Here is a 22,489-nt window from a genome sequence, read left to right on the forward strand (position 1 = left end):
GTGCAGGACTGTCCAGCCAGGCTCTTGTGACAAAGCCACCAGCAGGACTGAAGGCCCAGCCCTCAGCTCTGTCTGAAGGAGACACAAGGGGGGAAATTTGGGTCCCAGTGCTCAGAGCTGTCACTGAGCAGGGAAAGAAGGGGGAGCAGGGAGGGATCATGAACCTGGCTTTGTTTCCCGGGCTGCAGAAGCCAAGGAGGGAAGGAACTATCCAAGAAGAGACAAAGTGGCATTTCTAAAGCAAAACACTCCACTTTTGGCAATTGCTCTAAAAACCTAGATAATCTTTGGAGACTTTTATTGTTTAAAACCTACAAACAAGAAAAGAACTCCAGAGCTAAACACAACCAGCAAGCAGAGTGACCTCTGAGTGTGTCACCTACCCAGGGGAGGCTCTAGGCTTTGTTCAGTGCTTAACACTCACATTTGGGGTGCTGGGCTGGGCTGGGCTGTGGAGCAGAGCCTGGGGCCTCGATGGGGCCTGGGCTGAGCCAGGGGTGCTGTCACCCTTGGGATGCTGTCACCCTTGGGATGGCATCACCTCAGTGCCAATGTCACCTTTGGGCTGGTGTCACCCCAAGGCCAGTGTCACCCTGGGCATGGAGTCACCCTGGGCATGGTGTCACCCTGGGGCCATTGTCACCCCAGGCATGGAGTCACCCCAGGCATGGAGTCACCCCAGGCATGGAGTCACCCCAGGCATGGTGTCATCCCCGGCCATGGTGTCACCCCAGGCATGGTGTCATCCCCGGGCATGGTGTCACCCCCGGGCATGGTGTCACCCTGGGGCCATTGTCACCCCAGGCATGGTGTCACCCTGGGCATGGTGTCACCCCCGGGCATGGTGTCACCCTGGGGCCATTGTCACCCCAGGCATGGTGTCACCCTGGGCATGGTGTCACCCCAGGCATGGAGTCACCCCAGGCATGGTGTCACCCTGGGCATGGTGTCATCCCCGGGCATGGTGTCACCCTGGGCATGGTGTCACCCCCGGGCAGGGTGTCACCCCAGGGCCAGTGTCACCCTGGGCATGGAGTCACCCTGGGCATGGTGTCATCCCTGGGCATGGTGTCACCCTGGGCATGGTGTCATCCCCGGGCATGGTGTCACCCCAGGGCCAGTGTCACCCTGGGCATGGAGTCAACCTGGGCATGGTGTCACCCTGGGCATGGAGTCACCCTGGGGCCATTGTCACCCCAGGCATGGAGTCACCCCAGGCATGGTGTCATCCCTGGGCATGGTGTCACCCCCGGGCAGGGTCTGGCTGCCCCTGCTCACCCCTGGCTCCTGCTCCTCAAGGCCCTGGGGTGCTGCAGCAGCTCCGGGGCAGTGCTGGTGCTCAGTCTCTGGAGGCAGCGATGCGATCCACCTGCAAAAGGGACAGGGAATGATCCACCTGCAAAAGGGACAGGGAATGATCCACCTGCAAAAGGGACAGGCAGCCAGAGAAACAACAGCCCCCTCCTGGCTTGGCTGGGGTCCTGTGGGGACATCCTTGAGCCACTTCATCCATCCCCAGAGGCACTCAACTCATCCAACACTTCAGGCTCTGCCAGAGCCTTCCTGAGGGCCTGAGGGAGGGGATGTGGCCGTGCCAGGCTCAGGTGGGGAGGAGGAGAATGAGAACAGCCATCCTCTGCCAGCAAGGGCTGTCACACACATTCCCTGGCTCACGGAAACCTGTCCCTCCTCGCGGTTTGGCCCCGTGGGAATTTTTTCCTGAGTGCATCATTCCCAGCTTTGTGCAGTTCTGAAATCCCCCTGAATTGCAGTGGGTGATGGCTGGAGGCTCAGGCCTGGTGTTGTGTCACCAGGGAGGAGGGGGGGTGTCACCCCCTGAGCGTGGCCATCCTGTCCTGGTGTCCTCAGGCAGGGCCAGCTGGGGCTGAATTTTCCTTGTCAGCACTTCCAGGGCTGGGGAAGGGAGCTGCTGCAGGAAATGCCAGCAGGAATGTAAGCCCCTGCCACAGCTCAGGGTGGCTGTGAACACAGGGGCCGCTCTGTCTGCGCTGCTCAGGTGCTGGAGAGGAGCTTCTGTGGCTCCAGGCAGCTTTTCCCACCATCCGTGCACCGGAGCGTGGCTCTGGTCACACAGCCGGCTCCAGGCACACCCTCGGCTCTGACCCTGGGCAGGTCATTGCCCAGCCCCGGGTGCCAGAAGGACCCAGCTGGGAGCTCAAGGACAAGTCCTGGGGGCAGCAGGGAGGGGAGGAAGGCAGTCCTTCCTGCCGGGAGCAGGAGAGGCTGTGCCACCCCTGCAGCACCTGGGCATCCCCTGCCCTGCCCGGGACACGGAGCTGTGCAGGCAGAGCTGGACCGTCCACTCCGGCCATCCCCTCCCTGGTGAGGGTAATGCTGGAGAGAGGGGGAATGGAGGGGCTGGGAGGGAATTGAGGGGCTGGGATAAGGAGCAGGAAGGGAAGAAGAGGAGCAGGGAGGGAATGGAGGGGCAGGGAGGGAATGGAGGGGCAGGGAGGGAATGGAGGAGCAGGGAGGGAATGGAAGAACTGGGAGGGAATGGAGGAACTAGGAAGGAAGAGGAGAAGCTGGGAGGGAATGGAGGGGCTGGGCTCTCCCGGCTCCTCTCCTTGCTGATTGCTGCTCTTTGCAGCTGGGGTTTGCCTGTGCTGGTAATTTGGTGATTTTGTCCTGAACAAGGACCTTGGGTGTCTTCTCCCCTCTCTGGCCCCGTCCTGCCCTTGGTGCCCGAGCCCTGGGAGCATCGCTGGGCGCAGCTCGGGGCTGTGCTGTCACCGTGAGTGCCGCACTGTGCCGGGCTCGCTGCCTCGCAGCATCTCGGGTCCCTGCGCAGTTTGTTTAAGCTCCTTTCCAGAGCAATTTGTAAGGACCGTGGGAAAATATTTTGTGTGACCTAAACAGCGAAGAATGAGCCTGAGGAGGGGGAAGAAGTCCTGTGCTGTCTGATTTGTGGGTGTGATTTTCCTCGGGGGCTGGGTAACCTCCTCAGCACTGAATGGAGCATCCTTGCGAGGCACTTTCCTTCCTGCTGGGGCCTGTGCTGTATTCCAGCCATAGGATAAATGGATGGAAATAGGTGGCAAATGGCCTCTTTTGAAGCACACAGAGTGGGTTTGGGGTCAGGCTGGCAGAAACACAGCTGGGCTGGAGCTGAAGAGGCCATGGCTGTGCGGGTCCATCCATCTGTCTGTGCCACCAGAGCAGGAGCAGAGGCTTTGGGAAAGGACAGCGCTGTCTCCTGTCTCCTGGGATGGCACTGGGCTGTGCAGAGCTCAGCTGGAACAGGCCAGGATGCCCCACCGAGGTGAATTCCCATCCCTGTGCAGCATTCTTCCACGTTTCCCAGGATGTCCTGTCAGTTGTCACTAAAGCTGAGGCTCTTAAAGCCTCCTGGCTGATGCTGTGAGTGCTGAGGGGCTCTTCTGGCCCCAGGGATGCTGCTCTGGCCTTGGGGATGCTGCTCTGGCTCTGGGGATACTGCTCTGGCCTCAGGGATGCTGCTCTGCCCCCAGGGATGCTGCTCTGGCCCCAGGGATGCTGCTCTGGCCCCGGGGATGCTGCTCTGGCTCTGGGGATGCTGCTCTGGCCCCGGGGATGCTGCTCTGGCTCTGGGGATGCTGCTCTGGCCCCAGGAATGCTGCTCTGGCTCTGGGGATGCTGTTCTGGCCTTGGGAATGCTGCTCTGGCTCTAGGGATGCTGCTCTGGCCCCAGGAATGCTGCTCTGGCTCTGGGGATGCTGCTCTGGCTCTGGGGATGCTGCTCTGGCCCCGGGGATGCTGCTCTGGCCCCAGGGATGCTGTTCTGGCCCCGGGGATGCTGCTCTGGCCCCAGGGATGCTGTTCTGGCCTCAGGGATGCTGCTCTGGCCCCAGGGATGCTGCTCTGGCCCCAAGGATGCTGCTCTGGCCCCAGGGATGCTGCTCTGGCCCCAGGGATGCTGCTCTGGCCCCAGGGATGCTGCTCTGGCTCTGGGGATGCTGTTCTGGCCTCAGGGATGCTGCTCTGGCTCTGGGGATGCTGCTCTGGCCCCAGGGATGCTGCTCTGGCCCCAGGGATGCTGCTCTGGCTCTGGGGATGCTGCTCTGGCCCCAGGGATGCTGCTCTGGCTCTGGGGATGCTGCTCTGGCCCCAGGGATGCTGTTCTGGCTCTGGGGATGCTGCTCTGGCCTCAGGGATGCTGCTCTGGCCTTGGGGATGCTGCTCTGGCCTTGGGGATGCTGCTCTGGCCCCAGGGATGCTGTTCTGGCCCCAGGGATGCTGCTCTGGCCCCAGGGATGCTGCTCTGGCCCCGGGGATGCTGCTCTGGCCCCAAGGATGCTGCTCTGGCCGCAGGGATGGTTCCTGGGGGCTGCTGAGAGCACCCAGGGCTCAGGAGCCCCAACTCCCCAGGGCTTCCTGCTGTCTCCTGCTCCTCCCTGTGCACTGGGGAGTGGCTCTGTCACCTTCTGTGTCCTCACCCCACGGGCTGGCTGTGCCTGTGCCTTTCTGGGGAGGGCAATTAGCAATATTATTGCAATTAGCAATAGTTTTTACTTGTCCGAGGCAAAGAACAGGTGCTGCTTCTACACCATTCTGGAGCAGTCTAATGTAATTTATTCAAACCAAATGCTTGTGCCTGTCTGGAAGCCTCACTTGGCTCCTGGGAGTTTATTTATCAGCTTATACGAGACAAACTGCAGGGCTGAAGCGTTTCTGTGCAGAGTTCTGCTCCCAACTTTCCTTGTGCTCTCACGGCCACACTGCAAGTTCCAAGCCCTCGTGAGGAGCCTCGGGACCTTTCAGTGCTGGTTCTTGTATGGGAAAGGTCTTTGAGAGGAGAAGCCTGAGCTTTGTCTTAGCCTTTGTCTAAGAAAACAAATGCTGGAGTTTGATGCTGCTCCCCTGGAGAGGTGAAGATCCCTGAGGAAATGAATCCATGAGGTCCAGGGGAAAGGGGGTGGAATTCCAGCCAGGGTTTTGTCACCCAGGTGATTTTAACCCTGAGCCCCCAGCACTGCTCTGACCTGACGCTCGTGGTCCCAGCTCAGCCTCACCCAACAAGGCTCCTCTTTGGAAAAGCAGCTGAGATTTCAGAAGTTGTGGAATGTGAGTTATGCTCACTGAGCACAGGTATGGGCTGTGCTGACTGCAGCTGTCTCCGTGGTAATTAAATAAGGTGATTAAATAAGAATTAAGGCACAGAAACAGTTTTTGCCATAGGGGGATTTCACAGGCTTTCTTGTAGAGTAGAAAAAAAATCACACTTAGGAAAGGACAAGTGAAATATGAAAAATGAAATACAGGCTGAATCTGAGACCTGAAAACAGCCTTCCTGGTCAGGAGAGGGGCAAGTTAAGCCCTGAGGTTTTCTGCTTTGTACATCCAGCCCTTAACTTTCACAGGGGCCACCTCTGTTCTTAATGGATTTAACTGAAGACCAGTAATTCAGTTTGTTTAATGTAGGGCACTTGATTTTATTCAAAGGGTGAGATACAAAAAAAGTAAGCAAAGAGACAAAACCCAAATTATAGAACACTACGGACAGAAGTAAGACATCTTCTGCATACAGCACACGACAGAAACACGGCACAGTCTGGTCCCCACAAACCAAGCCAGCTGGATATGTACAGCAGAGGCAGAGAATCTACAAGGGGGGAAATGTGGGTTTGCCACTCAAATGTCTATTTACAGAAACTAAATTGAAGGCAAATAGTTTTCTTTCTTCTTTTTTTTTTTTTTTTTTTTTTTCTCCCCACACAACCCAAACACTTCTGTTTCTTCTTCTTCTTCCCATTTCTGGTGAAGAGGAGGGACTCCATGCTTTGAGGCAAGTTTGGTACATTCAGGTAGGATCTAAAATTAGCCACAGCTAAACACTGATGTGCTACTTAAACTACTTCAGTCTCTCCCTCCATCCAACACGGCCACCAGGCACCTTGCTTGTGGCATAAAGGACTCCTAGGGACAGCCAGGGAGGGGAAAGGCCCAGTTCTGCACTGGTGTGGGTTTGATTTGTACCTTTAGAGGCTTCACTCTGCAGCTCCACCACAGCTTTGTGTCTGGGCTGGGATTAACTCCAGACTGAGAATTCTGTGTGAGGCCAACGAGCTCCATCCCACGTGGCTGGGAAAGGCTCTGGGTGATGTTTTGGCTCTCTCAGCACAGAGGGTTGAGCCTGACCCAACACAGGGTGTCCAGGCAGCTTTTTGGACAGAAGGGTGTCCCCACCTCACAGAGGAGATGGCCCTGCCCAGGGACAGCCCCCAGGCACCAATGGGCTCTTGGTAAGAACGTGCACAGAGTGCTGACTATGGCAAATCTGGGGAAAAACTGCCCACAGCCCTTCTGCAGCAGAGCCAGGGGAAAAAAAACCTTTCTGGCTGCAGCATATTCCATGTGCAGCTGAACTTCCATGTGTGTGGAATCTGTGTGAGAACTGCTGGGCAGAAAACATGCTGAGCTGGGAGCTCTCTCATCTTTGGTAATTAAAAACCCCCCAAGACCTCAGGGCTTCTGCCTGAGTCTCTGCAGGTGAGGAGCAGAGTTACACCAAAATGAACTATGACCAAAGTAGGCAGGAATAGAAGCTGCTATTCCAGACGGCAAAGGCCTTGATCTGTATTTTGTGCTTACCTGTGGCTCAATTTTAGAGACAGGGCTACTGAATTTTTCAACACCTCAGTTAAGGAAGGAGAAAATTTCACTGGCTCAGTAAGCAAAACATTCATTTGGGAGAGCAGAAGACTGACTGGCTGTTAATAAATACCACGAGACATCCTAAAAGTTTTCTAAGGAAAAGAGAAACATCATCTGTTCATCGAAATGCAACACGTGGACAAAATGAGGTAAGGAAAGCTAGAAAGAGTCCTTTGTACATTCTCACTTCACACCGCATGGCAACGACAACGAGATGCTTAACAGGATCCCTGCCACGCTGAGCAGAGAAATTCTTCATACAGGTGTGCTCCAGAGCATCCTTTGAGACTGAGCCTACAGCATCCATCAGCCTCACTGCACAGCTCCGAGCCCTCAGTTTTGGCAGGCAGAGTTTGACACTGCAGGCAGTTTGCTGGCAGGAGGAGGGGCTGGGCACCACCTGTTCCCCTGACCCATCAACGCCTCCAGCTACGAGGAACGAGGATTTGTCTGGCAGAGCACAAACCCAGAGAGCTCAGCACGACCTCTACAGCTTCACTGTCAGACTGGACATTTCTAACTCAGACTCCTGTTCTTTGGTCCTCTTTGTACACAACTTTCACAAACGTGTAACAGCTCGCACTAAAACACTTCTACTGAACAGCAGCTTGTGTTCACAGGGGTGTCTGCCCTCTGTGCAAGGCAGGGTAAAAGCAATGCTGGCTGCAGGCAGAGAAAAAGCGCCTTAAAAACTTCCCTTATGGGGCTGTTTGACGTGAGATCCCGTTCTGAGAACAAAGGATGGTGCCAGGGGGACACCGGGGACCCAGGCCTGCACCCAGCCCTGCACAGTTCTCTTAAGCAAGCTGGTGGGAGGAGGAGGAGGAAGAGGAAGAGGAGCTGTCTCCCAGCCGTGAGCATTGCACCTGCCTTGTTTTCTCCTTAAGGACAATTATCATCCTCCAATGAAGCAGGGAGGGCTGCAGGTTATGTTTAGGCAGAGGCACAGCTGGCACAGGGCAGTGCCTCACACCCCCAGCATTTGCTGAACTAAAATGCAGCATTTACTGCTTTGCTCTTAAACAGACACTGGCAGCACAATGTATTCATAAATTAATAGTCTGAATATGACAGATTAATAAACACATACACTGGCTTTGAGAAGCTGTTTCCAGGCATGCAGTATTTCATTCTCATAACGAAACTGAGCCTTGAGCTGACACCAAATTGAAGTGAAATTGTCCCTGGGGGTTTATACAAAGCAGAAATTGCCACAGATTCTTTGGGAATACCTTGCTCAGGGCAGCCAGGGACCAGCCTGGGTCGTGGCTGCTCAGCACTGGCACCCTGTGCCAGGGCAACTGGGGTTGGCAGGGCACTGGGCAGTCCCCAGGCACTGCATTTGCTAAAGCCATTTTTCATGGGCAGTAAATGACTTGGAATATTCTCCAGCACCATTTTGTAATTTCACCAGCAACATTGTGGCATGGTTTTATGGTGCCTGTGTAAAGCTAATTCAAAACCCAGCAAGATGGGAGAGAATTCACCTTTTCACATTAGGAAATACATAATATCTGCCCTCTGATGACTGAAAAAGTCAGGTTTTGAGTCCTGAAGATATCTTTTCTGTGTAATTTTTGATTCTCTTCAAGCTTGTTACAGAAATATTAGCCAGGTATTTATTCCTGTTGTGTTTATGGAGCCTTTTTATCCCCTTCAGATGTGTGCACAGAGCTGGGTCACTCAGGTGTGCTCACAGCGCCCAGTGCCCCTCAGTTTGAAGGGAAAATCCTCAGCACAGGAAAACTTCCACTTGTTTCAAAAAACCCCAGACAAGCACCAGCATGGACAGACACCAGCTCAGCACGAGCAGCAGTCACTCCTCTTTGCCCTCACCCCACCGGTCAGCCAGAGCTCCCAGTCCCAGCTGGGAGGGTCCCACTGGTCAGGCTGGGGTCACACGGCGCTGTGGCCACCGTGGCTACGAGATTGTCACTTGCTATGTTTTTGGCATAGGTAAAACCCTTCTGGAGCAGCATTATCTCCTGGGCACATCCCCCGTGTGCCCAGGAGCGAGGAGGCTGTGACAGCTCAGCTGAATTCCCTTTTGCACCTGAGGCAGGAATTTACCCCAAAGGCTGGCCTGCAGTTTCCTTCACTGGTAAAATATCAGCACGAGCATGACCGGTACCAGCTCTTGTTCCAGTTGTGTGTTCTGGTGTCCTGCTTCACTGCCTGGGAGCATGACAAGGCATTGATTAATTCCTTCAGAGGTTTCTCATCAGTGACTGGAATGAGCCACACTGGGTAAGAGACAATGATATCAGCTCAGGGTAAAGTGGAGGGCCCCTTACCTACAAGACTCAGCAATCTTTAAGGAAAACCATTTAACATCTTTCATGGAAGTCTATTGATCAGAAAAACCCAGAGGCATTGACATAGCATGTGGAATCAACTGGACAATCACTAATGTAATGGAATTATGGTGATCTTATACACAAAGAAAGATTTACCAAAATAAGATTTACCTAGGGGGCTTTAAAATCGAGTTATTTTGGTACCAAAAAAAAAGTCTTTCATTTAATTCCCCTTTGCCCCTATGATTCAGATGATCTTTCACTCTACAGTTACGGACTTGGCCAGATTTCTTGGAAAATCAACCTGCAGAGAGGGAGGAGAAAGAACAGGCTTGTGAGTATTTACACACTTTGTTTGTGTGTAACTTTGTAACATGTGGAATGTCCGTTCAGTGTTTCAACGGAAAACAATCCAACGCATTCTCACATTCATTTAGGACAATCAGTGCAAAAAAGAAGTCCACAACCTTAATTTCTACAACTCCTCTGTCAGAACTGAGGAGCGAGTCCCTTTAGTCCAGTGCTTGGGTGGTAAGAGGTCACTGATAACAGCTAGAGGCCAGTGTCTGTATTAAGATCAAACAGCTAACACCAAACTCTTTGCCAAACACCCCTCTGAGGATCATCACCTTCCCTCTAGCTCCCTAGCAGCCCTCCAGAGCCTGGCTGCTCCTGCCAGACCACAGACACACATCCCAGCTCAGCTGCACCACGCGGGCTGGGCTCCTCCCAGCTCTGCACTGGCCACCACTGCCCCTGGCCCTGGGCCCTCGAGCAGCTCTGGCAGTGGCACAGACAGCTCCCCAAGCCCTGCAGCATCCCCCAGCACCCAGCAGCACCCAGCAGCACCCAGCAGCATCACCCAGCACACAGCAGCACCCAGGGGCGCAGGGGAAGGAGGGCTGTACTCACATCGTAGCCCCTGAGCACGGCCAGGTGGAAGGCCAGCAGCTGGAGGGGGATCACACTCAGGATCCCCTGCAGACAGTCCACTGAGTGGGGAACTTTGATTGTTCTTTTGTTGTTCTTAATGGTCTCGATGTCCTCCTTGTCACAGATCACCACGGGTCGGCCCTGCAACAGAGGGAAAGGCTGAAGGAAAGCGGATCTGGAAGGTTTTTTTCTTGCTTCTGTGCAGAGTGCCAAGGGCAAAATTTATTACTTAATTTAGAACCAATCAGCTTCACATGCCCTGGGCAGTGCTGTGGGGTATTTAAGGGTTAAACAGACCATGCCAGGCTTCTGCAATTGCTGCAAAAACTGCTGTTGAAATGCCCACAGTATTTACTGAACTCCCATGTGGGCAGTGACACCAAAGTGGACAGTCTGGGTGTCTGTGAACTACTTTTCTATTAAAAACATCACCTCTGATGCGCTGCAGACCTTGCCAGGCCCTCACCTGCCGTGCAATGACCTGCTGGAGAGCGTTCTGGCACTTGGCATAGGTGTGGTCTCTCATGATGATCATGATCACAGGCATGAGCTTGTCCACCAGAGCCAGGGGCCCGTGCTTCAGCTCCCCAGCCAGGATCCCTTCCGAGTGCATGTAGGTGATTTCTTTAATTTTCTAGAGGGGGAAAAAGAATTCATAAACTCTTGAGCAACCTTGTAATGTTTTTTTAACCATCTTTGTGAATTCTTGCACTTTGTAAAACTCAGTTTTGGCTCTTCTCAGACACAGATGAGTCGGGTCAAAAACCGAGATCCGAGCAGTGCCCCAGGGTTAGGCTGTTTGCAGCCATCAACACTTCTGGCTGTGCCACCAAACCACCAGAGCCCTTAGAATTTGCCATCAGCCACCCTCCCAGCCTGACTGGGCAGGCAAGGGCAGAGAGGACATGTCTGCATGGCAGTGAGAACAGCAACGAGAATAACAGGAGTCTCCTCAAATGTAGAAACTACAATATATGGGTTTGGAAAGTACATGCTCAGTTTCCCACTTACTAGGGTGCCCACTAAATGACTCCCAGTGCAAAGATGAAAAATACACTGCAGGCTGTGACGTGGGAATCTTCCAGCAGCAGCCTCAGCAATGTTGCAGTGACTTTTAGATATCTGTAATGGCACAGTTTGGGTTGGAAGGGACCTTGAAGCCCATCCAGTCCCACCGGGCAGGGACACCTTCCTCTGTCCCAGGCTGCTCCAAGCCCCAGTGTCCAGCCTGGCCTTGAACACTCCCAGGGATCCAGGGGCAACCACAGCTGCTCTGGGCACGCTGTGCCAGGGCTCTCCATTTAACCCAGTGCCAACCAACACACCAGAGCCACAGCTGCATTTACAGCTGCACTTGGAGCAGATGTTGCTCCCTGTGCAGAGGTCTGTGGCTGTGTCTGAGCCAGCCTGAAACAAAGAAATCTTACCAAGGCTCCCTCCAGACATGTGGCATAGTGGTAGCCACGGCCCATGATGAGGACAGACTTCTGATGGTACAACTCTGTGGCCAGCTTCTGGATCTCATCATCCATGCTCAGCACTTCTTTAATCAAGTCTAGAGGGAAGGGGAAGAACCCAGACTGACTGTGTTCATGCGTGTGCCTCACACTGCACACCCCACTCACTCCTCACTCACACAGACAGCAGTGACCCACAAAACCCCTGGGCTCAAGAGTTTTACTGGTCCAGTTTAGTGGCCTGGAGACACCTGAGAGAACGTAGCTACGAGGAATTGTGACAGCCCTGCTGCCCTCCTGAGCCCCCCAGCCCCTCTCTGCAGGTTCAGACCTGCTGAGCTCCCCCTGCCCAGGGTCCAGCACTGCTGAGCTCCCCCTGCCCAGGGTTCAACCCTGCTCAGCTCCCCCTGCCCAGGGTCCAGCCCTGCTCAGCTCCCCCTGCCCAGGATCCAGAGCTGCTCAGCTCCCCCTGCCCAGGATCCAGCCCTGCCCAGGATCCAGCCCTACTCAGCCCCCCCTGCCCAGGGTCCAGCACTGCTGAGCTCCCCCTGCCCAGGGTCCAACCCTGCTCAGCTCCCCCTGCCCAGGGTCCAGCCCTGCCCAGGGTCCAGCCCTGCTGAGCTCCCCCTGCCCAGGGTCCTACCTGGCAGCCCCTTCAGTCCCCGCATGATCTCCTTGCGCCGCTCCTGCATGGAGATCCTGTCGTCACACATCATCAGGGCAAACATCACCAGGGACACGAACTGGCTGGTGTAGGCCTGGCGTGGGGCACGAGAGAAATGTCACTGCTGCACCAAACAGGTGAAATCCTCAGCCCAGCTGTGCCTTTGCTCTCAGTGTGACACCAAGTGGCAGCTTTGATTCCAAGTTAGCAACAAAAATGAGCGCAGGCTCGCAAGGCAGATCTCACTTGAGCACATCTCAACGGAGGCACACGATGCTCTCCTCATACCCCAGGAGATTCAGACACAACCACCGAGATTTTATATTCTAAGATTCCCTGGTAATTGCTCAATCCTGTTTTGTGGCCATGCCCATGTCCTCCTTTACTGCAAGTGGCTCTGAGAAGACTGGAGAGCAGCAGGGCGCTGACTGGAGATGTTTGGTGGAAGCCCACAACAACCAATCTCAACCAGCTGGGATTTTCTTGACCACACTCAGGGAACATAAAGGCAGCTGTGATTTCCCACCTCCCTTCTTTAAGAACAGACTCTCCTGAACTTGCTCCCTGTCTGCAAGAACTGTCCCTGCCTTTGGGGGAATCCCTGCACAGGCAGGTGAAAGGAGAGCTCACATCAGGGCAGGTCTGGTCACACCTGAGGGACACTGAAGCAGCTGCTGCAGTTTGGCCTCTGAGGTCCTTGCAAGACAAACATTCTGCAAAGGGCTTGGGGCCAGCCTGGCACTAAAGTCATCCAGGTGTGGAGTATTTTTGTCCCTTGCTAAGCAATGACTGCTTCCATGTTGCTGCACTGGAGGAGGTTGAAATGGCTCAGAAGGAATCCAGAGAAGCTGCAGTTATGCTGCCTGGAGGAATCTGCTGTGGAATGGGAGCTGCTCTGCTTTGTGCAGCTGGAGCACAGCACCCAGCAGCCACATGAACATGCCTGGGCTGTTTAGAATATTCTCAAAAGGAAGTTCTGGACAACCTCAGGGCAGAAACTTTTCAAGTTCTTATTTCATATATGCACAGTTTTGGTAACTCCCCACATCATCAGAGAAAAAAAATCCCGTTTATCTCCAAACTGTAACTGTTGGCCATGTGAAAACAACAGGGACAAACAGCTCGTTCAAGAGTTTCTTGTAAGAGACTCATGAATTTTCCATGATCAAATTCCCCAATGAACTATTAAACTCAAATGTGGTTTTTGGCTGAATTTATGTAACAGATTGACATAATCTCGCCTCTAAATATAACTAAACCAAAGCACATTTCACCATGCAGAAGCACTTCACTGAAATGAAACGCAGCAAAGTAAGTTATTTTATACTGTATCACACATAACCAGAATAATCCTGTTATCTGGACACAAATAGTAGGTTTCTGTAAAAGACCATTCCCCCATTTGTTAAAGTATCCCATTTTCTTTGGTAAAGCAGAGCCAGTGAGGGAGTTGCACGCAGACAAAGTTTCCATTATCTTCTCTATTAATTTCCTTTTTCATCTCTGACCTTAGTTTAAACTGAGCCTGCACCTCAAGACAAACAACGGCAGAAAGAATTCTGGCCTCTTAGGGAATTATTCCCCCTAACACCCGTTCGTTTTCAATGTTTAATGCAGTTTCCTTCCATTATTTCATTTTTAAAAGGGACCCTCTGCAAGCTCCAGGCCAGAGAACACACGAGGTGCTGCTGGTCTGTAGCTGCACAGCCAGCAGCAGCAGCAGGTGAACAGGGGGCCCTGGCCCAGCCAGGCCTTTCAGGAGGGGTTTCAGAGGCAGGAAGATCAAAGAAAAGGAGGCAGGGGTGCGGGCAGTGCCTCACCTTGGTGCTGGCCACGCCGATCTCGGGGCCCGCGTTGATGTGCACGCCGCAGTCGGTCTCGCGGGAGATGGAGCTGCCCACAGTGTTGGTGATGCCCACGGTCAGGGCTCCCCTCTCCTTGCAGTACCGAAGGCACATCAGGGTGTCTGCTGTCTCCCCTGGAACACAGGGAAGCACAGGGATCACAAGGAAGCAGAGGGATGGGTGCTCAGTGCTGCTGTCACTGTGGGTGGGAAATGCACAAACTCCCCAAGCGGAGCGCCAGGGTTTGTGCTCCCTGCAAGCCAAGGAAGTGGCAGCAGCCACATCAGCCCCAGCACATTGAGTTTGAACCCTAAACACTGACACTCAGAAAACACAAAACCTATCTCTAGCATCTGGTGTAAGGAAAAGCCAGTGTTCTGCTATGGTTTAAAATAAAGCAGTTCACGGGCTGTCCCTTTAACAAAAATCAGCTTAATCCGTTTTCCTGGTTCATAAAAATTCATCTGCGCAGGGAGGTAGGGGGGGAAAACACATTTCAGGGATGTCTTGAGCTCCTCCTGGGCTGAGCTCCAGAGATGGGCTGCAGAATGGAAGCTGCAGTGCTTTCCAGCTCACGTCACCAGTTTGCTTTAGTCCTGGAGGACACAGCTCTGAGCACCCCCGCACGTGCCAAGGTGACAGGAAAAAAAACCTCCCCAGGTGAGGTCAGTACCTTTGTCCTTAGTGCCAAAACCTGTCCTGCACAGTGCACCACTTGAAGCCAGACGTGCAGGGTGAGAATTTACTCAAAAAACAGATTTATGGGTGGGGGGAACAAGTTATTTGAGCTCAGTGTTTACTTTGGGTTTGCACTGCCAGATGAGCAAGATCAGGTTCCAGAAAAATCTTTGTTAGTTTGCCACATCCAACACTTCAGGGAAGGATGGAGCCCCTTGTGTGCCCTCAGGAGTGTTCCCTGTGGACTGGAACAGGACTGGCTCTAAGGGGAGACAAAAAACCATCCTCAAAAATCCCAAGGAGAACCTGACCCTGAGCCCCCCAGAGAGAGGATATTCTGAGACATTTGGTGCTGAGAAGAAAAAAATTGCTCCCAAAAGGGGAGGCAAAGAACTGACTGGTTTTAGTGTCACAGCTAAAGATCAGTCACGAAAACCTGAAATGCAGCTACGGAGAAAAAAATGTAGTTTTGTATCGCAGTTGTCCTTGAAAATACAAAATATCTCATAAATTTATTTTTTTTTTATGCCTCAATGTGCCTTTTATCTCCTACTCCATTCCATGTTAGTTGGATTTTTTTGTTATTCACGTCTGAGAGTTTAATTTCTTCTGTGGCTCCAATCCACCATGTGATGGTGCTTGAACCAGAGAACTCAAACTGCTCCAAAGAAGCTGTGGAGCTGCCTTCACCCCGAGCTCAGCAGCACTCTGCAGTCTGCTGATTGATACAGAGGAAGGAAACAAAACTCCTGTTACACCTGTCAGCCACAGGAGCCCTGCAGCAGCTGCTCAGGGAGGGAACAGAACCTCCCTGGTGCTCCCACCCCTGGAATCTGAGTGCCCTTCCTCACATCACCACACACAGGCCCTGCTGCCTCCACCCTCAGTTTTGGGCAGGAGGAAGTGAGGGGTGAGGAGGGGAGCCCGTACCTGACTGGCTGAGGAAGAAGCAGACGTCGTCCCTGAACACGGGGGTGTTCCTGTCCAGGAAGTCACTGGCCAGCTCCACCATGACCGGTAACTCGGTCAGCTCTTCCAGCACCTGGCGGGTCTGGCACAAGGAGGGGCAGGAAGTCAGCTATTACATCATGTTTCTACGTGTTTGCACAAAAAATAGCTTTCTAGCTGCCACGCACACGCTGGAAAATATTACTGTTAAAACCTCTTGTGAGAATTAACCCTAACCTGAAATCGATCCTTAATCTGCTTGGCACGCTCCATACACTCTCCAGGAAGGGCTCAGAGCCTCTTCCAGTGCCTCAAGGGGCTCCAGGAGAGCTGGAGAGGGACTTGGGACAAGGGGTGGAATGGCAGGACAAATGGGAATAGCTTTAAACTGAGAAAGGGTAGACTTAGACGAGATTATTAGAACAAAATTCTTCCCTGGGAGGGTGGGGAGGCCCTGGCACAGGGTGCCCAGAGAAGCTGTGGCTGCCCCTGGATCCCTGAAGTGTCCAAGGCCAGGCTGGACGGGGCTTGGAGCAGCCTGGGACAGTGAGAAGTGTCCCTGCCCATGGCAGTGGCACTGGATGAGTTTTAAGGTCCCTGCAGCCCACCCCACTCCCGGACTCTGGCACTGAGCCCAGCACTCACTGCCACTCCTGCATGGTAACTCGTGCCACAGGCGATGAGGATCAAACGCCGACACCTCTGGATCTCCTTGATGTGGTCCTTCAGCCCACCCAGGTTCACTGTGAGCAAGAACAGAGGGGAAGATCAGGGTGGCCAGGTGGGAGAAGTTCCCAAAATCGCTGGTTACAGCATGTTACCATCTCCATCATAAAACGGGACTCTGCCACCAGCACATGGAATTCTGGAGGCACTCTGCCACACACTTCACCTCACACCAGTGATGTTTCCATCACCCACTTCCTCCCCTGTAACCACCGTGAGTAACTTCTGGAGGCTGAGCTGTCAGGAGTGAGGAAGGCTCAAGCTCAATTACCAGTGTAGTCATCAAAGTTGACCCTTCCTCTCATCGTATTAACGACGGATTCTGGCTGTTCGAATATTTCCTTCTGCATGAATGAACTGAAGTTACCTATGAAGAAAGACAGAAAACAAATCAGGACGCTACCTCCTGGTAACTTAAATTTTAAATTACCTTCTGGTAATTGCCATTTTTCCTGTGTGTGTAGGGAAAAGCTTGGAGCAGCCAAAGATTATTAAACTGATACTTCTTTTTGTGCCAAAACATCAGCTCATGACAAGAGCTTGATTCAAGTTTCTGGAAGGTGTCAGTGAAGGGCAGATCCAGACCGGCAAGTTTGTGAGGGATCAGTCTTGGAAAAACCAGATGGCTCCAAGCAGGAGGCAAAATCCTCAGCCCCACACTTCTCCTCAGTAAGGTGTCAACAACTAGAAGGAAAATCCCATTACGTGTAAGGAATTGTTTTCCTGTGAGGGTGATACAGCACTGTGGGACCTCTGTCCCTGGAGATGCTCCAGACCAGACTGAGCAGGACCTGTCATCACTCAGGGCAGGGATGGCACCAGGTGACTCCAGCCCCGTGCCCCCAGGTGCCAGGCAGCAGCTCTCACCCTTCATGATCTGCTGCAGCTCCATCTGCAGGGTCTGCACGGCCCTGCCCGGGTGGTCGCCGGCCGTGCGCTTGACGCGGTGGATGGACAGACGCCCGTCCACCACAGCCGCCACGTCGTCGTCCTCCAGGAAGATCACGCGGTTGGTGTGCTCGATGACGGCACTGTGGGGACACAGGGGACATCACACCCTGCTCTGGGGAGCTGCAGCCCTTCCTCCCATCCCACGTGCAGCTCTGGAGTCGAGGAATTTCCCCGTCTTTTAAAATCAGGCCGTCCCGGTAAAGCGCATTTTCACCCCGCCAAAGGAACTGGGTTTTTCCACCTGGCTCATTACTGCTCTTAGGGCCTGCTTTAAGGAGAAGCTCTGAATTGCTCAGACCAAGCAGCATGTGCAGCAATGGGATCTGTCTGGAGCTATGAAGTCAGGAGGGCAGGGATTTGCCCTGGCACGCAGGCTGCTCTAACACAGGAATGGGTTCCTTCCTTGTTTTTTTCAGGGATAAGCCACTGTCCCTCACTGTACCTCATTTTGCCCATCTGTAAAACCAGGGACAGCTTTGTCCCCTAACGGACCTGAGATCTGCCCAGCAGCACTCCCTGGCATGTCACTGAAAAGCTCTAACACCAAAACACTTTGGGGTGTCCTGAGAATCTCAGTTCTGGTGGAAAGAGCTGCAGAAGTCAACCACAGCAGTATTTTACATTCCTGGAGGAAGCATTCATTTCTCTTGAACCAGAGAATCCCAAAAACTCTGCTAAGGCTGCTGCCAAGTTGGTCTCTCCTCACTCCTCTGGGATTACAATGTGCCACCTTCAATGATGAAGGAACTGCATGTGTGCAGAGATCCCTGGAGAATCCACACAATTCTTCTCATAATTAGCATCTGTCCTGTTAATTTAGGTCAGTATTCTCTCAGGTTTCCTGTCACTGGGGAATCTTACCAACAGATGAGCCTGAAGAATGGTAACACTCTATTCCAAAACCCAGTGTTCATTACCTTAACAGCAACTTTGTTTTGGTTAGTATTTGTAAAGTAATGGCCACATGTACACTATTTACCTTATTCACAAAGAAATCACAGCTTCCCTATCTCCTGTTCAAGAGAGCTTCAAACAGGATATTTCTACTTACACCGGAGATGCTGGAAAATCCTACCTGGCATCAGAAGCAAAGTAGTATTCCACAGCTTTCTCCTCCACAGGGAAGAGGCAAGTGGTGCTATCCACTCGGGACAGATTGCAGCTTCCCTTCTTGTCTTTCCCTAGGAGACAGGAGGGTCAGGGGCTGCCCAGGTGACACACCTGGGCACAGGTGACACCCAGCAGAGGCCCCAAGGCATGGTACCAACATGAAGCACTATTTTTATACCTGCAGGTGGGCACAGCAAAAGGAACAGCAGCACTTGTTCTGCTGTGCCCATCATCAGCTCACTTGCAAGAATTTATTGCTTTGTAATAAGTCTAGAAGTGTATTACTAGTGCAGTTTGAAGTTTAGAGGAAAGTATCAGGAAAAAAATCCAAATTAAAGTTTTGTGTGGCTGCCCTAGCAGAGAATTCAAGGTGCTTTATGAGCAGCCACATTTCCCCATTAAACCTGCCCTGTTGATCATTTTAAGTTTCTTCCCTGTTCCTCTCTGGTGAGACTCTCCTGAGTCCCCAGAAATGGAGCAGCATTGCTCTTTCTTTATCTGTTACTCTCAGCACTGGGGAAATTCTTTCAGAGCTGCCATCTGTGTGCTCACCCTGCTCCCCCAAGCACTGCAGGTAGAACCCAAACCTATTTCTGTCTGGCTGAGCTCACTGGCCAGGCATAGCTCAGGAAATCCAGGATTAAGAGCTCAGTGTTGCTCCTGCACTACCAAACACAACCACCTCATCCTGATCAGAAAATCAGACCTGTGCTCCTGGCAGGGAGGTATCCAGGGGTGCTGGAAGACACAGGACTGAGAGTCAGCTTTGGAAAAAATCTATCCTAAAAGTTCAGCATTTCACCAAGGATCCTTTCTGGAGTACTCTGGCAGTTCCCAATACTGCCTCATCCTCTTCCTCCAAACTGCTTCTTAGTGGTGAAACTCATCAGGGATGCAGATGAGGCTCCCAACACCTACTGCTCAGCACCAGCCTCAAGCAATATTATTTGCCAGTCATTGTGCAGGGTATGGGGAAGGTGGGGGTGGATTAATCAGCTTATCTCCCAAAACGGGACTATTGCTGAAGAACAGTAACACTCATATTACTCCATTCTATATTTATTCCATAATCCCTATGTTGTTTCACGTACTAGACACTGATCTGATTCAGTGCTGCAAGTAGAGCTCATGGTGCTCTGATTTCCACTTCTGCAGATGAAAATGTAAAGGAAAAATACTGCTTTCATGTTGATACTCAGAGAAATAGGTCCACTCAGCCAGTGATTTAGAGCCTTCCAGTTCAGTTATCAAGTCAGTAAATGAGGAACAAATGCCTTTGTTGTTGAGTTGAGACAGGACAGACTGATTTGGTGTTGAGAAGGGATAGAGCAGAGCTGTTAGTGACCACTCCCCCACAGAAGCACCCAGACCTGATCAGAGCATGCAAATTTGGTTTCTCAAAATAGTGCATTTCCCTGCATTGACTTTATTATGTTGCATTGCTTTCCTGCATTACAGATTCTGCACTGGAGGGTGTTTATTGTGCACACACATGTGCACTGTGTGTGCAATTACCAAGGCTGGGTTGGGGAGTTATAGTGAGCATTCTCAGCTAGTTATGATCTTTATTTTATCTGTGGATTTGTCCACAGATTATCCATTTATCTATGAATAATCTGATTCTTGCTCCACTGCACCAACCCCTCATTTACTACAATTTAGAAGCAACACAGAAGGAATCTCTTAATCTCTTCCCTTCTGCATCAAAGAATGGAGAAATAACCCAGATACAGTAAAAATTGGCAGGGGGAGCAATTTCTCAGAAAAGCCTCACTGCCTCTGAGAGCTGAGGGACTCAGGTGCTCAGAGCCCCTGGGAACTCACCCAGCTACAGAATTTTAATTCAAAAACTTTATAGAGAGAGAGGTACACTGGGTAAAGTGAGAACAAAATCTCACCTCATGTTTGGACTCAGGTAAACCAGCTCCTGGCAGAGAACATAGCTCACCTCGAACAAACCCAGGTTTGCTTTTCCTCCAGCAAGAGAGATCTCAGATATTTTACCCGGGGTGTGCCCGAGGCTACTGAGCCTCTGCTGAGGGTGGAATCGCATTTATTTACAGTCACCAGATCCTCCCCCTCACAGAAAAGGGCTCTCCTGCCTCAGATGTGAGCTTGGTTCATCCCATCATGTGATGGGTTGGCCTCTAAAGCACTTCAAGTGAGTAACAGATGGTTCCCCCTGATAAATGAAGAGGGGAAGGAAGTCCCAGCCTCAGGCCAACCTTAGTGCTGCCACCAGAAGTTACAGCTCAGACTCACACCATGGTCAGGGGGAGGACACAGCTCTGACAACCCAAACTCCAGAAGGAATTCTGGGCAATGTTTGCATTAGGACTTGTAGCAGCCTCCTGCTTTAGTGGGGTATATTTTTAAGGTAATTCACTATTTCCTTCTGTAGCCAGAGCTGCAAGAAGACTCAGTACAACCTGCACTGTCATCAGTTTTTGCACATGTGCTGAGCATTATGTCCCAATATTTGAAATGGGATGGGTGGATTTTCCTGTGCGTTGCTCGTAGTGTTTCTGATCAAGAAGGAATTTTGATTCTCCCATGTGTTTCACTACACGGAAAGCAATAACCACATATTAAAAAGACAATGCATCTTGGTCCCATTTATGATTCCTTTCCTAAGGAACTGGAAGATTTGCCTGAAATTTCAAGTGTTAGCTTTTCTCTGGTTGGCACCTTCCTCCATTTTTATGGATATTCCCTCAAAAGAATGATCCATAGATTGTACAGCTGAAAGTGCAATTGGAAAAAAAAAAAAAAAAAACCAAACCAAACTTGAGATAAACAGTAAAAAATACAGTGTTACATAAATACATTACTATTACTGCTAATCATCCAATCCAAAGGCAAAGCTTCTGGGACTGGTTCTTGCAGCAGGGGATCAGCAGTTATTGTTAGGAAGCAGCAGGACAGGACAGCAATTCCTTGGATCCCTGCACTGCACAGAACACAAGTCCAGGCCCCAGGGACTAAACAGGCTCAGATCCCTCTGACAATGGTGAATTACAGAGTAATTCTTAGTCATTTTTCATTTTCAAGGGTGTCTGTGGTGGTAGAACATGTGTGAGAGCAGGATGGACAGACATTGCCCCACAAAGCATCTACAAATGACATGGGGTGGGAGGGGCAAGGTCTGTGACAGTGCCGAGCTCCAGCCTGCAAAGCTCTCTCATCTTTGTTCTTGGAAACCACCAGGCTCACAAATGCCAATGTGCCACACGCAGAATACAGACTTTAGCTGAACTGTACTGTTTAATTTATTATACTGAACAATTCCAACACAGTGCCCAAGCCAGGCTGGGCAGGGCTTGGAGTACCCTGGGACAGTGGAAGGTGCCCCCGCCCAAGGCACGGGTGCTGGAACAAGATGGACTTTAAGGTCCCTTCCAACCCAAACCATTCCATGACTATACTTTATTCTACCGTACTAAGATGTGTTTTTCTTGCAAAAACTGGACATTAAGGCTTTGATTACAATACTAGAGGCCAACTTGACCTATACGGTGGGTAGAATACATGGTTAAAAACTTGCTTTTAGAAACAGGTCTCTAACAACAGTTTCATTTATGATTTCCAGCTGAAAGCTGTGTTTCAGAGCACACAGCTGTGTGTGCCCTGCCCTGCAGGCCGAGGGGGGCTGCTCCCCACTCACCTGTGCGGTACAGGATGGGGATGTGGTCAGTGGAGAGCTTGTGCTCGCTGCGCACGCCGATGAGCAGGGGGCTGCCTCTCCTGCAGGGACACAGGGACAGCCTCAGCACCTGGGGACACCCCCGTGCCCCACACAGCAGTTCTGCCCCCCAGCAGCAGCTCAGCTGCACCAGAGCCTCCCAGAGCAGCTGCTGCTGCAAACACGGAAAGAATCACAGGATAAAAAACACGAGGATGTGAGGAACCTACAACGCTGTTAGAGAAACTTCTCAGGAGTCACTGCACACCTGAACCAGGGATTGTTCCTCACTGTACATACCTACAAACAGGTTTTGGCACTGAAGTTCAGCCCTGGTGAAACCACCCCAACCAATGCTAGTGTTTAAAAAGTGGGATGGAAAACCTGAACACGAGGCTGGCCCAAATTCCAAAGGCCAAGTGGAGGACTTGTCCAAGTGCTGTCACAAGGGCAAGCACAAAGGAAAAGGTAAAATCATCTCCCTTCAAATCATAACCAGAGGATACAGGTGTGGTACACCTGGTCAGTAAGAAATTTCCAAAATA

At 51.8% G+C, this 22,489-nt stretch overlaps 1 protein-coding gene across 5 annotated transcripts in view; it reads right to left on the reverse strand.

Moving 5' to 3' along the window:
- Nucleotides 1–266: 266 nt before the first annotated feature.
- Nucleotides 267–22,489, reverse strand: part of GFPT1 (glutamine--fructose-6-phosphate transaminase 1) — a 37,783-nt gene continuing 15,560 nt past the window's right edge. The window contains exons 8-20 of one of the 5 annotated variants that reach the window (XR_009208521.1): nucleotides 21,927–22,006; nucleotides 18,228–18,333; nucleotides 17,069–17,232; nucleotides 16,473–16,568; nucleotides 16,121–16,218; nucleotides 15,458–15,578; nucleotides 13,826–13,983; nucleotides 11,985–12,099; nucleotides 11,312–11,439; nucleotides 10,351–10,518; nucleotides 9,864–10,025; nucleotides 886–1,369; nucleotides 267–627 (exon numbers count right to left, since the gene is read on the reverse strand). Coding sequence is in view for 4 of the 5 variants with exons in the window: in XM_040087862.2 (XP_039943796.1) it covers nucleotides 9,211–9,255; nucleotides 9,864–10,025; nucleotides 10,351–10,518; nucleotides 11,312–11,439; nucleotides 11,985–12,099; nucleotides 13,826–13,983; nucleotides 15,458–15,578; nucleotides 16,121–16,218; nucleotides 16,473–16,568; nucleotides 17,069–17,232; nucleotides 18,228–18,333; nucleotides 20,951–21,004; nucleotides 21,927–22,006 (1,495 nt within the window). In the remaining variant the exon portion in view is untranslated. Of the gene's footprint in view, nucleotides 1,370–5,407; nucleotides 9,256–9,863; nucleotides 10,026–10,350; nucleotides 10,519–11,311; nucleotides 11,440–11,984; nucleotides 12,100–13,825; nucleotides 13,984–15,457; nucleotides 15,579–16,120; nucleotides 16,219–16,472; nucleotides 16,569–17,068; nucleotides 17,233–18,227; nucleotides 18,334–20,950; nucleotides 21,005–21,926; nucleotides 22,007–22,489 lie in introns of those variants that run through there. The other 4 variants (XM_040087863.2, XM_040087862.2, XM_040087866.2 and 1 more) reach the window with 4 other exon arrangements.

Source organism: Hirundo rustica, chromosome 28, assembly GCF_015227805.2.
Source record: "Hirundo rustica isolate bHirRus1 chromosome 28, bHirRus1.pri.v3, whole genome shotgun sequence".
In the NCBI taxonomy this organism is placed as follows: Eukaryota; Metazoa; Chordata; class Aves; order Passeriformes; family Hirundinidae; genus Hirundo; species Hirundo rustica.